The sequence below is a fragment of the Neolamprologus multifasciatus genome, chromosome 20 (genome assembly GCF_963576455.1).
Source record: "Neolamprologus multifasciatus chromosome 20, fNeoMul1.2, whole genome shotgun sequence".
Lineage (NCBI taxonomy): Eukaryota > Metazoa > Chordata > Actinopteri > Cichliformes > Cichlidae > Neolamprologus > Neolamprologus multifasciatus.
Genome location: NC_140458.1, coordinates 29,206,364 through 29,224,288, shown reverse-complemented (window position 1 = coordinate 29,224,288; position 17,925 = coordinate 29,206,364). Strand labels below are relative to the sequence as shown.

At 39.1% G+C, this 17,925-nt stretch overlaps 1 protein-coding gene across 1 annotated transcript; it reads left to right on the top strand.

Moving 5' to 3' along the window:
• Nucleotides 1-60: 60 nt before the first annotated feature.
• LOC146495193 (uncharacterized) lies at nucleotides 61-6,167 on the top strand. Its single transcript, XM_085146152.1, has 8 exons — nucleotides 61-541; nucleotides 2,122-2,289; nucleotides 2,399-2,529; nucleotides 4,254-4,353; nucleotides 4,521-4,670; nucleotides 5,097-5,168; nucleotides 5,313-5,394; nucleotides 5,540-6,167. Exons 1-7 carry the CDS (start codon nucleotides 533-535, stop codon nucleotides 5,382-5,384), a joined length of 702 nt encoding a protein of 233 aa, XP_085002278.1. The 5' UTR covers nucleotides 61-532; the 3' UTR covers nucleotides 5,385-5,394; nucleotides 5,540-6,167.
• Nucleotides 6,168-17,925: the final 11,758 nt, after the last annotated feature.

Sequence of the window (17,925 nt, the reverse complement as noted above, 5' to 3'; positions counted from 1 at the left end):
GGTAGGGAAATATTGGGTGAATAAACAGGCACAAGCACAGGACTGTGTCAGATCTTTATGTAACAAGAAAGCTTATTTACACAACACCAAGACACTGAAGAAGTCACTTGGATGAGTGATGAAACATTTCTTCCAATGAAAACGCTACATCCAGATGAACAGAATCAACTTTTGGGGATGTAGAACACCAAGTGCAGTAAAAAGTGATATTTTTTTTAATTAAAAGTAATTTTTTTAAATGGAGGCTGTATGATAAAAAAGCATTTATATACTATAAAATGAAAACAAAAAGACATTTTAAAGTGGCACATGGCAGCAGGTTTCTGTGTAACAAAATTATGTTATGATTCCATTGTTGCTATCGTTACCGTATAAAGTAACATAACATATATGAAACATAACAAGGAAAGGTCTTCACCATTTCAATCCAGAGCTTGGAGAGAAATTGACTATCACAGCGGTTGCAAAGCAAGGATTTACTAGCAAGCAGAAATTTGTTGGATTGCAAAACCACTGACCATCGACTGACAGCATGGGAAAAGTAAGTGCATGAATAAATGAATGAATAAGTTCTTCAAGTCATTTGTTTTTGAATCAGCTGTTTAAACTTGAAATTCATATTTGCAAATCTAAAGATTTTACAATTTTTTTTTACATTCCTGCATTTTTTCTGTGCAGTCCTGTGAAATGAAACCTTTTGAATCACTGTTTTGTTGTAACAAGAGTAAAAAGCATCTTTTAGTTATTGTATTTATTTTGAACATTTAAAGCAGTTTGTGGTAAATATAACAGACACTCTGTCATGGTCCTCGGTCGGTGACCCAGTGTTTTGTGTTTTGTATTATTATTGTTATGAATTGAACTTAAATTTGTTAAGATTTTTCATAGCTAGTCTCTTGGTTTTTGTTTCTGTATTTCTAGTTCTGTAAGTTCTTTAGCATCTCCTTATTTCCAGTCTTTAGGTTTTGTTAATGTGTCTTCCCTCTGTTCACTGTCTTGTCTACTCTGTGCCTTTGCTGTGGGACACCAAGGTCTCAATGTCAAGTCCGAATCACTTTGTTATGCTTCCTGTTTTACTTTGACTGTCTACACCCTTTATCAATGTATTCTACTTTGTCTCATTATGTCTGATTTGTCCCAACTGTGTTTCCACCTGTTCCCCATCCTCTCGTTATCCTGCCTGTGTATTTTAGTCCTCAGTCTTCCCTTGCTTGTTGTTGTGTTGTACCATCTCTTCAGTGCTGTGTGTTTCCTCTGTCTTCCTAGTGTCTTTGTTTCTTGATTTCCAGTTTCCTAATACCTTACTTTTTTAGCTTCTAGTTATTATGCTAGAGTTTGAGTTCTCTACAGCGCAAGCTTGTTTAATTCATCCCTCTGTGTCCTGCAAGTCCTGCATTTGGCCCCATCTCCTTCCTTCCACACAGCTGTAGCCTTCACACACACAGTTACTGAATTTGACTCATTTAAAAATTTAAAGGTAAACAAATTAATAACCACTGACCAAATTTAAAAAAAGCAAAGCAAAACAAAAATAATAATAATAATGATAAAAACTGCATTACAATCCTTAAATCTTCAGATAAAATGAACTGTTTTCATTCAGTTTTATTGTATATCTATGTAAAAAATGAAATATTTCTAATGCTCTGCTTTTTCCTTTAAATGTGGTGTCATATCATAATAAAAATTACTTGAAATGTGTATTGAAACAAAACATAAACCTACAATATATTTTTCACTACAGTTAATATTTTAATAACAGAACGGTGGTTTCTAGAATATATTTTTCATTTCATTATTGTTTTAATCCACAAAACTTATTTTAGTTCTTTAAGAAAATGTCTTACAGTGAAATAAATACAACTAAACCTTTTTTTTTTTACACCTTGAATCCTGTCTGGCAGCTTTGGCAATCAGAATTATGATCTCAGTGTCAGTCACTGTCATTTATTCAGCACCAGTGTTTTGATGGGTATTAGTACATCAACACTGAAATGGTTTAACTGTAAATAATAGCAAGAATAAAACAAAGCAGATCACAACAAAACTTGTACCATGACTTCATATATTTGAGTATGTTTGCCCTTTATGTTTTACCTGGTTGTTGAATGTCCCTGACAGGCAAAGATGAAGACAAAGTGGCTACAGGACAGCAGCCCTGAATCCCTCCAACACCCTCCCGAAAAAACGTATTGGACCACATTTGGTGCTCTGCTGGCGAGAAGCTCCAGCCCTCAGCCTTCCACCTCTGGCTTCCAGCATGGACGACCGAAGGCTGCCAATCAAGAGGTGAGTAGAAAGCATATTCATAAGCTCATAGACAATGTAAATGTTTTGACATCTTCTGGCATTGTAGACAAGCCAAGAGTTTTGACACACATTACTCCATTTCTAACAGGTAAACACTGCCCAGCCAGTGAGGAGGTCAAGCCCCCAGCCCTCCACCTCTGGTTTACACTTGAACCGTGACTGGAGAGCGAGGAGATCCAGCCCTCCACCTCTGGGAGAGAGGAGGCTGACCAGGAAGAGGTGAGTAATCACAATCCTGTAAGCATCAGTGGTGAATATTTCAAGAAAAAAAAAATACTGTTATGTATTCACTTCAGCTTTAAATGTTTGTTGTCTGATCTCACTGTGCTGCACACACATCATACCCGCAGTCATTAGTGGCTTATACAGTCTCTATTTCTGACCCCTTCTATGCACATTACTGCCATCTTCTGGCATTAGCAGCATGTAGCAGCACAGTATATTTGAACTCAAGTTGGTCACATAAAGGTACATTTTGTTGCAGTTTGATAACTATTTCAGTATTCACAAACCAATTACCATCCCCAGTGTGCATACAGAACTGACTTCTGTTGAAGTTATCTTTTTGAAAAAATAAAAGAAACTGCTAATGTAAGAATAATAGTCAGTATCTTACACTGAAAAAAAGGCCATGTTGGATTTACTTGATTCAATAGTGGACATTTGTTGCACACAAATGTTTTGCTTTGGCAGAAACCTAAACAACTGAGTTAAATCAACACAACTTTTTCATATTCAGTAAACCTATGCATTTTGTGTTCATAAAACACGATTGAAACATGTTCAGATGAAGTAAGTTGAGCTCTTGGAATATTTTAATCCTTCACAATTTTGTCATTTTATTTCAACACTATTCAATAACTTTTACCCCAATACTACTTGGTCACTTAAATACTACATGTTGTCTTCATATTACATAATGTTCAACAAAATCTACAGTCTGGTTACCATAAAAATTGAATGGATTTACAATGACTACCATCCTCCGGGTTGCAGGAGGGCTGGGAAATAATCCTGAAGTGATAGGTTACGAGGCAGGGTACACCCTGGACAGCTCACCAGTCTATCACATAGAAACAAACAACCACGTGCACTTACATTCACGGGTAATTTAGAATCACCAGTTAACCCTAACTCTAATAACTGCATGACTTTTAACTGTGGGAGGAAACCAGAATACCCAGAGAGAAGCCACTGCAAACTAGCCAGAATGTGGATTTGAACCCAGGACCTTCTTACTGTGAAGCAACAGCACTAACCAGCATGCCAACAATCTAGGAAATACAGGAAAGCTATGATTTCCTGTATTTGATGCAGAATTTTTTTGTTTTTGTCCTCGACAGGTTAATCCACAATAAATAGCAATAGCATGCACGTGGTGTGTGTGTAGTTCTCTGCCTCTTATAACTCCAGTGATTTTCCTGCAGTTTGAAATCTTGTGCGATCTTGTGAATTTCATGAGTTCAGCAACTAACCACTCTTACTAGATTGTATCCTGTCATCTCAACAAGAACAAATTAAGTTTTTGAATTCCATGCAAATCCTACATGATTTAATTACATTCATAGAAACATGAAATTATTGTGTTCAAAATACAAGGTAGACTTTTTTAATGTAACAACCACCCAATTTACTTTTTTTGGTATACCAAAAAAAGTAGAGGTGGCTGCTCGACTTGACTGAGATGGATGCCTTCCTGAAACCACGATCCAAAGAGTGCGAGACTGAAATCCCGTGCAGTGTCGCGGGATTTAACATTGCTATATTATTGACTTACTTCACTTGAACATGATATGAACAATTTAATCTACCCTCTCTGCATATTATGTAGTTTCTACACTATATAGTTACACTTAACTTTAAAGCATGAGGCAATTGTGTTAAATACACGCAAGATGCTTACGTAAATCCAAGAGCTGGCCAATCCCTTTTTTTCAGTGTAGGTGCTTAACATCAAGTGATATCTCACAGCTACCCCCTGGTCGACGAGTGAGGAGATCCAGCCCTCAGCCCTCCAGCTCTGGCTTCCTGTTTGGACGACAGGTGGGTGCTCATCAGGAGGTGAATAGAAAGTATACTGTATGCTCACAGAGGAGTACGTTCTAACATCTTCTAAATCCTACAAAACAAGAACTGAGTGGTGAAAAAAATACAAACTGGCATTGTAGACAAGCCAAGAGTTTTGACACACATTACTCCATCTCTAACAGGTAAACACTGCCCAGCCAGTGAGGAGGTCAAGCCCCCAGCCCTCCACCTCTGGTTTACACTTGAACCATGACTGGAGAGCAAGGAGATCCAGCCCTCAGCCCTCCACCTCTGCCTTCAAGCGTGGGAGAGAGGAGGGTGACCAGGAAGAGGTGACTAATCACAATCCTGTAAGCATCAGTGGTGAATATTTCAAGAAAAAAAAATACTGTTATGTATTCACTGTATTCACTTCAGCTTTAAATGTTTGTTGTCTGATCTCACTGTGCTGCACACACACCATACCCGCAGTCATTAGTGCCTTATACAGTCTCTATATGCACATTACTGCCACCTTCTGGTCCTGACAGCATGTAGCAGCACAGTATATTTGAATTCATGTTGGTCACATAAAGGTATATTTTTTTGCAGTTTGATGACTATTTCAATATTCACAAACTAATTACCACCCCCAGTGTGCATACAGAACTGACTTCTGTTGAAGTTATCTGTAGTATTTTTGAAAAAATAAAAGAAACTGCTAACGTAAGAATAATAGTTAGCATTTTCGGTGCTTAACATCAAGTGATATCTCACAGCTACCCGCTGGTCGGCGAGTGAGGAGTTCCAGCCCTCAGCCCTTCAGCTCTGGCTTCCTGTGTAGACGACAGGTGGGTGCTCATCAGGAGGTGAATAGAACGTATATTGTATGCTCACAGAGAAGTACATGTTTAAACATTTTCTCTATTCTACAAATACAAGATGTGAGTGATAAAAAAAAAAAACCCACTTGTTTCTAAAACTGGCATTTTCAGATAAACGAAGATGATGTGGTCCAACCCTCAGTCTTCTACCTCTTTTTACAACCCTGGAAGAGAGGAGGCTGACCAGGAAGAGGTGAGTAATCACAATGGTGTAAGCATCAGTGGTGAATATTTCAAGAAAAAAACAAACATGTATTCACTTCAGCTTTAAATGTTTGTCATCTGATCTCTAATGACTGGAGCATTTTTAACCTGTTTGTTCCTTTTTGTTACTGCAGCAGGAACGCCAAAGATTCCGGAGCGGGTACTACAGAGTCCAGAGTGACACCGATGGGTCCCACCCCACCGTGCGCTTCCCTTATTGTTTTCTACCAAAAATTGTTAATGTTAATATTGTATGTACTGGGTATGGCGTCGGGGTGGTGGAACAGGTCTTCATTTACACCACAGATGGAGTATTTCTCACTCACTCAAGGGCAGTCTCCATTAGAGAGTCTTTAAGTGGCAAATCCATCGGCCACACATTTCTTTTCCTTCCTACCTACATAGTTACTGCTAAGTTTAAGATATAGAGTACTAATGATAAGTTATTCAAAATGTACTAATAGTACGTTCAGAATATCTCACCATCTCTTTTTTAACTTTAAAAAAAGCTTTTAGTGTTTAAGATACAGTAGTGATAAGTTTAGATTTAGATGTTCTGTCAATTCTGTTATAATCCTTCATTTACAATAATTTTTTGACTTTTCATGTTATGACATAAAACAAACAAAATAAAAACCAACTAATCTAATGGACCAGTTTTAGATTTTTATTGATTTGATGGGATGTTTCCAAAGGGTCGCGCCTATTTATCTTTTAATGTTTTGTTTTATATTTTCATTTATTTTATGTTTCTTAAGGTTAATAAAAACCTTTATTAGTTAAGGCTTTACTGAAAAGATTCAGTAAAGCCTTAACATTGTTTGCATTAAACTAATTCATTGTTTGGATTTTGAGAATATGGTTTCACTTCTTTATCAATCTGCAAACTGCCACTAATGAAAGAAAGCTCATGCTCAAACCATTATCTGCCCTGGTTTATTGATGATTTTTGTTGTATTGCTAGTTCATTTTTCTCTCGCTCTCACAATGGTGTGAGATGAATGTACAAAGTAAAGAATGCCGCCGCCCGGTACACATTGCACCTGACCCCTATGGCGCCTCCTGTAGGTGGTATGCCTGCAGGAGGATGGGCCCATGTCCCTTTTTCAGGCTGTGCCCGGCCGGGTCCCAAGGACCAGACACTCGCCCTCGGCCACCCTCCCTGGGCCTGGCTCCAGGGCAGAGCCCCGGTAACACAATCCAGGGCAGGGTGAACTGTTCCCTTAATATTGTATTCATAGGGGTCTTCAGAACCTTTGTCTGGTTCCTCACCCAGGACAAATTGGCCATGGGAGACCCTGCCGGGGAACCAAAGCACCCCAGACAACACAGCCCCTGGGATCCCTGGGACACAGAAACCCCTCCACTACTATAAGGTAGCTATTCGCAGAGGGGATGGTGTAGAGTGTAGCCTTAAAAAAAATCCAGCAAAGGCCTTTCTATTTTAGCTATAATCCTTATCATAAATGTCCTTTGTTTCAAAGTTTGAGGAGTCAATTTTAAGGAAGGGAAACAGTGAGTAAAGGCTGAGGTATGCCAAACACAAGAATTGGACTGAAAATCAGTGAACTTAATTCCTGCGGTAGGATATATATATTAACATGTGATTCAGAACCACAACATTTGAAAAATACCTTAATGCAACATTAATAGTGAAACATTTCCACATATAACAAAGTGGAAAAGGGTATAAAATCAAACAGGAAAAGTCAATAAATTTAGCCAGGTAGCTTTGGTATAGCAGCTAGTTATGTACAGAAGTTCCACCATTTGCGGGGATAGCAGAATAATACAACTTTGTACAGTCAGACAAGTAGCACTGAAAATGTCCAACTGCTGAAGTCATGAGATTAACTTTATTACCATTACCTTTTCTGTGGACAACACTCTCGTTGATGTGTGCAGTATCCTTTGTGTATGGAAAGCCTGAATATTGCAGTAATGGGAGATTGTTTTGTTTCAGATCGAGCTTCTCTTTGATGTGCTGATCCACATCGTTAGCATTCTGGTTCAGCAACATCCTCTGTTTTTCCTGATTCTTCACACTAGATGGAGCCATCTAGTGTGAAGCACTCCAAGCACTGAATGTTGTTCCAAATTTGATACTGAAATTAGAGATCAGCAGGTATAAAATCACCACCCACTGACCATTCAGTTCTTTGGAAAATAGTGTCACCATTCCTGGAAGATCCCTCTGACCTCCTGCAAGCAATTTTGTTTTCAGATCATTACACAGCTCAACAGATAAAACTGTCTCTTAAAGATTGATTTAATGAAATACTTGATAATAATCCTTTTAATTGCCCTGTGCCTTAAACACAGAGCAGTGATATTAAGTCTGCCAACTTAAACAGCATTTTTGCCAGCTTGCTTTCCTGGCTATCCATATATTTCCAGTCTCGCTGACCAAAGTCCTTAGACTCCTCAGAAATTCACACACCTCTTTTGTTACTAAACTACTGTAGAGCCCTTTTCCTTTCACACACACGCTCATGTCACTACTTTGTCTGCAGCAGCTTTATTGTTTTCCGCCTGTATTGTGAGTTTAATCTCTTCATATTTTTCCGGTAGTATAGTTTTATCTTCCTTTGAAAAATCAACCGCTCTGCTGCCACTACACTCTTTCATGTTTGTGATTGGTCAGATGCTGCCAATGCCACTCCTTACATGGAAACGTGCAGCGGAAACCCTGGATTCACTCAACAAGTTGTTAACTAGCTTTGTGATCACTTTGTTTTGGTTGCAGATGTTAGGGTAAGTGAATCCAGATAACAGAGAGACACCCTGAGTATATTGAAGGGAGGCAGGCAGTGTTGGACCCTTTAATAACTCTGCTGGAAAACTGAACTCATATTTTCCAGCAAAGATTTTGCATGTAGAAACTGTTTCTTCTCCATCGGATGCATACAGCATGCATACAGCTCCCCCTTCAACTCACCATTCTTGGTTATCAGGCTATTTAAGCACTGGCAAGCCTTAAGTTAAAAAACATCTTAGCGTTTGTTTTTAAAAGGACTCCAACATCAAGGGGACCTAATACCAAGCACAACAGATATCTATTACTTTAGAAGTTGGCAAAATCACAGTGAAACTGACAGTAAAGTGGATTCTCTGTGCAACACTAACCCTGAAACACTTGTCTTCAGTATGCTGCATAGTTTTTAGAAATTTCCGGTGTGGTTGCCCTGATAGTCCTCAATTCCATTAACTTAGATAAAACTTTATTAATCCCTCGGGTAGGTTCCTCTGGGAAATTTGTTTTTCCAAAAAGCACAGCACCGACAGAAGTTACAGAGTTAAGAATATTATATATATATATATATATATATATACACACATATATAAATACAAAGACATATATAGATAAAATATACAAAGGGGATAAATAGAATAAATAGGAATAAAAATAAAAATAAAAATAAAAATAAAAATAAAAATAAAAATAAAAATAAAAATAAAAATAAAAATAAAAATAAAAATACAAGTGAATTGCACATTTCAAGTATGGAGTCTATTGCACTGCTGATTATTAACAAAAAGTATTGCACAAAAGGTATTGCACAGTGAAGAGAAGAGGCACTACAGCTTAGTTGTTCACTTCTCTCCCATTCAAGGATCTGAAAACCAAGTCAACAATGATGGACAATTTTATTAAAAAAGGTGGACTCAAATGTGCATTTAAAAGAAAAATATAATGGACAAAGTAATGACCTCTGTTAGTACTAGTTCAGCCTCTTAGTAGATGAATTTAAAAATCCTTAGTGGCTTCCTTCTTGCGTGATTCACTGGAAGAAAACTTGATCTCTGATTTTAAACCTTGAGATCAAGGTCAGCAAATTGTACTTAGATTTTTAGTAGATGTACCTATGGTATTAATTTGAAAATCCTACATCTTCTCATTCTTGAGTCATCACAAAGTTGGATGTCCATGCCAAACGTGTGGCCATCCACCACCCACCTAGTGGGGTGACAACAATACCCTATCAACCGTTTATGACTGAGGGGAGAAAAGCAGCAAAGGATTCACAAAAGATGCCAACATTTAAATTTGAGAAAAAAATTATTTAAAAAAACAAAATGTTTCCATGAAAAAACAAAAGTCTCTGTAACTGACAGGTTTTTAACTCCATCATCCATACATACATCCATTCATCCATCCATCCATCCATCCATCCATCCATCCATCCATCCATCATCCATCCATCAATCCATCCATCCATCCATCCATCAATCATCCATCCATCCATCCATCCATCATCCATCCATCAATCATCCATCCATCCATCCATCCATCATCCATCCATCCATCCATCCATCCATCCATCAATCATCCATCCATCCATCCATCCATCCATCATCCATCCATCCATCCATCCATCCATCATCCATCCATCCATCCATCCATCCATCCATCCATCCATCATCATCCATCATCCATCCATCAATCCATCCATCCATCCATCCATCCATCATCCATCCATCCATCCATCCATCCATCCACCCATCATCCATCCATCCATCCATCCATTCATCCATCCATCCATCCATCCATCTGTCCATCCATCATCCATCCACGACTCCATCCATCATCCATCCATCCATCTATCCATCCATCCATCCATCCATCCATCATCCATCCATCCATCATCCATCCATCCATCCATCCATCCATCCATCATCCATCCATCCATTCATCCATCCATCCATCCATCTGTCCATCCATCATCCATCCACGACTCCATCCATCATCCATCCATCCATCTATCCACCCATCCATCCATCATCCATCCATCCATCCATCCACCCATCCATCATCCATCCATCCATCCATCCATCCATCATCCATCCATCTTTTTCTCCGTATCAAGAGCCAGGTCTCGAGGTTTTTAACTCAATATGTGAAATCTGTCTATCATATTTAGAATTTTAATGTAAGGGGTCAAAATATCATCCAGCCTCTGTAAAATGTCTCTAGAGCAGGCAAACAGGTACAGCCCCAGTCAAATATATGCACACACCCGAGGGCAGGGAAGTTTCTCATTATCCGAGACAAGTCATAATAAAAACCAAAACGAAACTCTTTGACTGTTTACACAATGAACATGAAGTCAGTGCAGGAAGCTTACTGCATCAACTCGGTTGATGTTCTTTTGTTGAGTGTTTCATTATAAAATATGGGAAATAATGAAAAATATTTTTTTTTAAATATATTTGTTATCCTTTTAACAACTTTATTTGACAGAAACAGTGAAGATCGACAGGAAAGGCATGCGGCAAAGGGCCACAGGTTGGACTAGTACCCGGGCCCACCACTTTCAGCCATGAAATATGGTCACCTGCTCATCTAGCTGAGCTAAACCGGCATCCAAGAAGTACTCCATTTTGACTGAGTGTGTCCAAACCTTTGACTGATACTGTAAAAAAAACAAAACAAAAAAACAACTTACTCGTCTCTGCTGGTGATATCTTTGAATTTCTCAGTGCATGGCTGCTTGGCTGCCTTGGCTTTGTGACGCTGCCACTGCAGGTTTTTCAGGTCTGCTTCAGCCACATTAAAAGTATACTTCAGCAATGAGTCTTTTCATAACTACAGTGTAATGAATTGCGATCGCTGATATGTGAAAGATGTCTGTGTAATCAGGATTTACTGGTTATTATTTTGTGTTGCATCTTACAAGCAGCTTTCAACTAAAATTATTTAAGGAAAAACAAATGTATTTTTATTCTCAGTTAACTTAATCACAAAAATTATTCATCAGTCAGCATAGACACTTGAAGAACAAAAGCTGGACCTGCATACCTGTGTGATGTGTTCTCCAAAAAAATAATGATTTACAGAAAAAGAAAAACTAATTTCAATTAAATAAGAAAAGGAAGCAAACTTAATTTAAAGTGCACAAAAACAATCCGAAACTCACAAAAAAGGTGACGATCAACAAAAAATACAGTAACTAATTCGCCCTCTATCCTCCTGCTGACACCCGGTGTCATGGTCCGTGTGAGCAGCTGGGTGTGGCCTGTGTGGATCTCAGGGTAGGCCTCCCATCTTCTCACCCGGGCCACGCACATGGAGTTCTTGTATGACTTTAAAAGTCTTTAAACAATTCAATTCATAATTCAATAATTCAATTCAAATAAATATTTGCCCCACAACATTCAGAACTTGTTCCAAATAAGACCAAATACTCATGACCTGAGAGAAGTCCTTGTTTTCAGTAAGCCAGTACTAAGGATTCATGTTAAATATCATGCATTACAGCCACAGGCATTAGTGTGTGGAACACCTGTACAGATGAAGTTAAGAAAGGTACATCTATACAAAAATGTACACAATTGTTTAAAAACAATAGATTGTATAAATATAGGAAATGTTGCTCTTAGTGACTGAGATGTCCTATTGTGTTATAATATAGCTTTGTCCTGATTTTTATTGATTAAGCAAAGCGTAACCCAAACTTAAAGTATTCATTAAGGTGTTTGTCACATAGGCATAATTCCATATGAAGTAAATTACAAACATCATAGGGTGTTTAGTTTAGGTAAAAATGTAGTTTGTTGCTGTTTTGGTTTATGAGCTTAAATTGTTGTGTATTGTATATGAGTGTAGACTTGTATACAGTTAAAAATGTATGGATCGTTTAATGTCGAATTTGGAATATTGATTTGTAAACAATGGAATTTGAAATAAGAGGGTAGGAACAGAAAATGTGAAACTTCATCTTACTTCTTTTTGAGCATAAACATTGTGTAGACATAGAAATATTTATGAAAATATAATGTTTTCAAGTTTTTCATTCCTCTTGTAAATCTTGAAATATCTGTGTATCATTTTCAGAGCTTCCTTGTTCTTGTTAGACTTCAGTCTCAGTTTTAGAGTTTTGATTTGTGTCACGGCTACCGGGGCAAGCCATGTGGTGTTTGTTGAGAAAGGACCCAATATGCAGGAAACGGCAAGATGCAGGTGAGCGTTTATTTACAAAATGGAAAACAGGAAATGAGGCACAAGAGAACTACTTAAAACCTAAACCGGGAAAACTAATAAGGAGACCTGAAATAATAACAAAGCAAGATGAAGACCAGAGAGATGCAGGACGAATGAAGACAATACCATGAAATGCAGATGGAGTGACAACCAGCATAGGCAACACACTATATATATATATATATATATATATTGTGGGAAATACATCATTTTTTACTAAGCTTTAGTAGTGGCATTTTGTGAAAACTTTTATTACATAAGTAGTGATGATCATTTTATACACACATTGCAAATGTGCTCATGAAGAGTTAGCATTCAGTCTTCTGAGGGTCATAAGCTTCATCTGGTGGGACTATCCAGATGACATATTGTGAAAGGTGACTTAGAGTGCAGTAGAGGTCAATGCAAACACGCTTACAGACACAGACAACACGTAGATTCACTTCTAGGTCAGAGGTAAGCTACATTTTGCTTGCAACTGCATTTTGTGCCTGCACAATATGACACGCATATCTGTACAGACACAAGGTAACGAGGGAACAAGACACAGGAGGGAGACACAGCTGAACCTAATGAACATTACCAGGAGGAAACAGCCAGAAAGCACGAAGCTAGATCCAGAAAAACTAGACATTACAAAGAGACATGACAGAACTTGAGCAGAGGGAGCACAGAACCAAAACCAAAGATAATATATAATAATCAAAACAAAACCACTGAGTCCAGAGACTCAGGACCATGACAATTTGTTCCCTCAGTGCTTGCCCATTTCTGTATCCTATATTTTTAGCCCAGATTCCACAATACCTAACAGGCTAGCTGATAGGGATTCCGAATGACAGCAACATCAGAAAGAAGGAACACGAGAAGCTGGAGAAATACCAAGGGGTCAGAGAAGAGCTCGAGAGGATGTGGAGGGTGACGGTAACGGTGGTCCCAGTGGTAATCGGAGCACTAGGTGCGGTGACTCCCAAGCTAGGCGGGTGGCTCCAGCAGATCCCGGGAACAACATCGGAGATCTCTGATCTCCGATGTTGATAGATAGATAGATAGATAGATAGATAGATAGATAGATAGATAGATAGATAGATAGATAGATAGATAGATAGATAGATAGATAGAATATCCAAAAGTAGATAAAATAGCTCTCCAGTTGTTATCAGGAAATTGCATTCCATTAAGGAGCAAGGTGTCCTTAATTGTCCTCTCAACATAATAATGTCAACAACAACAACAGCATCCCAGCTCTGGGTCTTGCAACATATCCAAGATGACTAATCCTGGAGCATGTCCCACTGTCCATACTTCCAGTGGATCACGTTGTGTCGATGGCAGTTGTAAGACTAGTGTGGTAAGAAGGGTGTGTAGAGTAAACTCAAGAGATGACGACATGCTTGAATCACAGAAAAACTTTGACCTCGTGCCAGGAAGGGGATTACAGCAGCGCTGTGATGGGCACTCCTTCGAGCAAAGCCTCATATTCCATTTGATGCAAACTGCTTTCTTTGAGCAGTTTCTGAATAAAGGAGTACAATTGTAGTTTTTTAAGAATGAAGCCTTTATTAGTACTATAACCTTTTCCTCTTCTCTTTTTCACAGTGACAATGATCACCTGGGAGGAGTTGTCTTCATGTCGTAGTCATGATATTAGTCCCTCAAAGGAACAGGGTGGACGCACACAAACACACATAATGCCACATAGGCTGGCGACGTGCTTCTGGAGACGAGTTTGCAAACTGAGTCAGCAGCTGTATTTCTGAATGACTCAACCGGTCCACCACAGAGCCCTTTCATTTCTCAGAGCCCTGCCTTCAACCCTGCCTAACACACAGGCATGCACTGAATATGTTAAACACTAGTGCTGACCTCACTACAGCATCACTTCCTCCCAAATGACCAGGGTAACTACTCAAATACCAAGGCGCAATATGGACTTAATTTCCAAGGAAGTAATTTATCTCAGTGATCAATATTAACAGACAGTTTGATGCTTTAAGGTCATTTCTTAAGGCTACATCTTTTGTTTTTCATTGCTGCTGGAAACTTTTTTTTGGCATTAATGCTGTATACTGATGACATGTTGTGGCAAGTGAGGTGGTGAATTATCTGTAGAGCTAATAATCCTTTGATCCTCCAAGTCATTTACTGTATGAATCAGTCAAGTTGCCAGGAAGAGACTTGTACATCTGCTTTGACTTTTCCAAAATGCTGCTTGGAAGGCTGTTGTGGGCCGACGTTGTGTTTCGTTCCCCTCAATTTGAAACGATAGCCATCTTGTGAACAAGGAAGTGGAGGAGGAAAGTTTAAAAAAAGGGGGGACTAATAAAATGTAAAACATGGTGCAGCCTGACTCTGTGACTCAACAGGAAATGATGGAGTGCGCGTAAGTAAGGTGAGAGAAGAAAAGGAGGAGGTCTGGAGTGGGAGGAGAGACACAGTGAGGAGGAGGGGAAAAAAAAGGAAAACTGCCTCAGGACTCCAAGTTAATTTTTGGGAAAGGAACAGACTATAAGAGAGCATACCATGCCTTTCTGGGGAAAACTGTGGGTTGTATACGTATATCATTTCTCAGCCTTGCTACTCAATAGAGCCATGACGTGGACAAACACACACGCACACTCACTAAATAATCAGAACAACAATTTGACCAAATTTGACTAGTTTCCACCGTCCTCCTAAAGATGACCCGGGATGACGCAGTTGTGCAAAAAGACTTCGACCTCAGAACAAGTTGCGAAAACTGTGCAAACATTCAAATATCGACAGCGCCTTCGTGTCTCCTCTCTTTACCCCAAATGTCCTTGTTAGCTAATTTGCATTGATGCCTGCAAATGTTTTTTTTTCCACTCCGGCAAAAGTGTGATTTATCAAGAAAAGCTGCCACGGATGAGTTAAATAACGGTCAAAGATCAGTCCAAGGCACTCTCTGTATTCTTTTTATCTGGATTCTACACAGAGCCTCCTCCGGCCTTCTGTTCCCTTTGCTCATTTCAACTGAAGCTCTTAATGAACTGGAGATGGACTTCACAGGGCTGCGGAAGTCCTCCTGCTGGGTTTGCAGAGCCTCTGCCCACACTGAGGCCTGATGTAATGGGTAGAAAAGCTGGCCAGGCGTCCAGTTCAGTATCCTAGGAAAAGAATTGCTCTTCTTTCATGCTCAGATCTCTGCCATTCATTGAAACTGTCACCATGACATCTGATGTTGCCGCGTTTAAATCACTTTAACCCTTGATCCCTTGGTGTACTTCCTCCATCAGTTTGCCTGCTTACTGTGCTTTGTTTTTCTCTGCTGGTACTCTGGGAAAAGCTACGCTGCTTCATTGTTTGTTTGTTCTGTGTTTTAAAGAAATCTGTGTTCATTTATGTGTGTTTGTGTGTCCTTTCTCTCTCCATTAAGCTCCATTGTAGCTGGATTTTATTCACAGAAAATATCAGTTGCTATTATTATTTTTTAAAAAAGCACTTTAGCATCAGATTAGATTACACAGAAGTCTTTGTGCACATCCAGATCTGTCCATTATTAAAAGGTAGCAGAGGCATGATTCTTCCATCTGTCCTCCTCTTCCTCCTGATGACTGTTGTTCCTTTGATAACTGAGCTAAGATGTGGTCAAAGGCTGTGGTGGTGAGCCCACACAGACATTTGAGGAGCCCAGCTCCCAACTTGTCAGATCTACCCGTAAAGCCATTAAATGAAACAAGGACTAGGTGTGGGGTGTGTGTTTCAAATCACACACAGCATTGCAGACAGCAGCACAACATTCAGGTCTTAATCACTGTCCGTCTACTTTGAAGTAAAGCATCAAACATAAATATTACAAATCAGGCTGAAGGAAGTAGTAGGTGGCAAGAGAGGGGTGCAATGCACTAGATATAAGAATTTCATAAGAATATCTGTCTGTTTTTTCTCAATTACAGCAACTCGAATCCAGAGTTAAATGACGACGCTCTTTCAGTTCTGGTGACCCATCGTTTACTCATCTCTGAACAATCTTGATTTTTAACCTCTTACACATGTGGCAGCATCAAGTGGACATTGTTTTATGCAATCACATATTTAAAGTATACAGCTCATAAATATGGCCACCATATGCGCCTGTAGTTATCACAACCTCTAACACAGATTCGCTGGAACAAGGAATGTGAAACCTAAACACAAGACACGTCAACCGCGACTTTGAAAACAGCAGCCCTGTAGCGGCGCTCTAATTGCTATTACATGTTTGTACACAGCTGGTTCCTCTATAAGAGAATTCCCTGTGTCACCGTGTCAGCACATCAACCTACACAAATGTATTTACCATAGAAAACATATGTTAACACCTACCTACTTCATTTCCTTTTCCAACTTGAGACATTGTTAAGCGCTGTGCTGCACACACACTCATCGTTTTAGTTTTCTATTCTCGGACAGATGGGGAACTGATAGATCAGTTTAATATAGCCATAAGTCTTGATGAGTTTTATTATGATCTTGTACTTTTTACTCATTCTTGCATTAATCCTGTTCTTTTCCACAGAACAATTGATTTTTATACATACACACACACATATGTGTGCCATAGCCCTTTGAGTCAGGCCAGCTCTCGAACTCTGACATATATGTATGTTTGCAACATTAAAAATAAGCAGTCTTCTTTATCTTTTTTGATAAGGATGTTGGGAGGTGGAGTGCTCCAGATGTGGAAGGTGGGCTTCTGACTGCACTGACATCTGTGAGGGACGGAGGTCTCTCAGAGCAGGAAATGACTTGACCTCCCCTGTGGGAGACTGGCCCACCCTGGCAAAAACCCCCACAGCCCTGAGCACCCTGGGTCACCACAAGCGCCCACAGAGGACTGCAAAGCAAGAGCAGAGCTGCTGGTAAAAGTGGCAAAAACTTTGAATTTTGCATGGCCATCTTTATGCAATTTAATAAAAAATGATTAGACTAAGATTTTGATTTTGAAGGGACAGCAGGTGGTATATTTAATTTCTATATAGTTTGGTATTGTTAGTCTTACAGTCTTAACTGTAACACAAAACTTGAACTTGGTTTATAGCAGAATGACAGTGGTGTGACTGTACATCTCTGTGTCACTTTGAAATTCCACATTGCACAATGTAAAGTTGATACATAACAGCTTATTTGTTGAAACTATGAGTATTCCTTTAAGCAAACAAGTTAACGTTAGTGGGAGAGGGATGGTTGATGATTGCAGCAATGTAAGCACGTTACATGTGGCATATTTATTTTATAGGTTTGTGATTTACAGTCAGTATATAGGTATAAGGCACTCCTTAATCCGCATATGACTGTATGTGGGCTTTATTGGAGTAGTACAAGCAGAGGAACTACTGAACAATGTGCACCAAGGGAAGAAAGAAAGGTTACAGGGTCACTTGGCTTACAATTTTACGACTTGGTTATGCAGTGTACAATATTTGATGGGTCATTTTGCCTAAGGATTTATTTGTGCTGTTACTGCAGTAAAAAGATCAGATGGCAGTCTGGGGGAAGACTGTAAGCTCAGTGTGGTCTGGACCCTGTGGTGAAAAC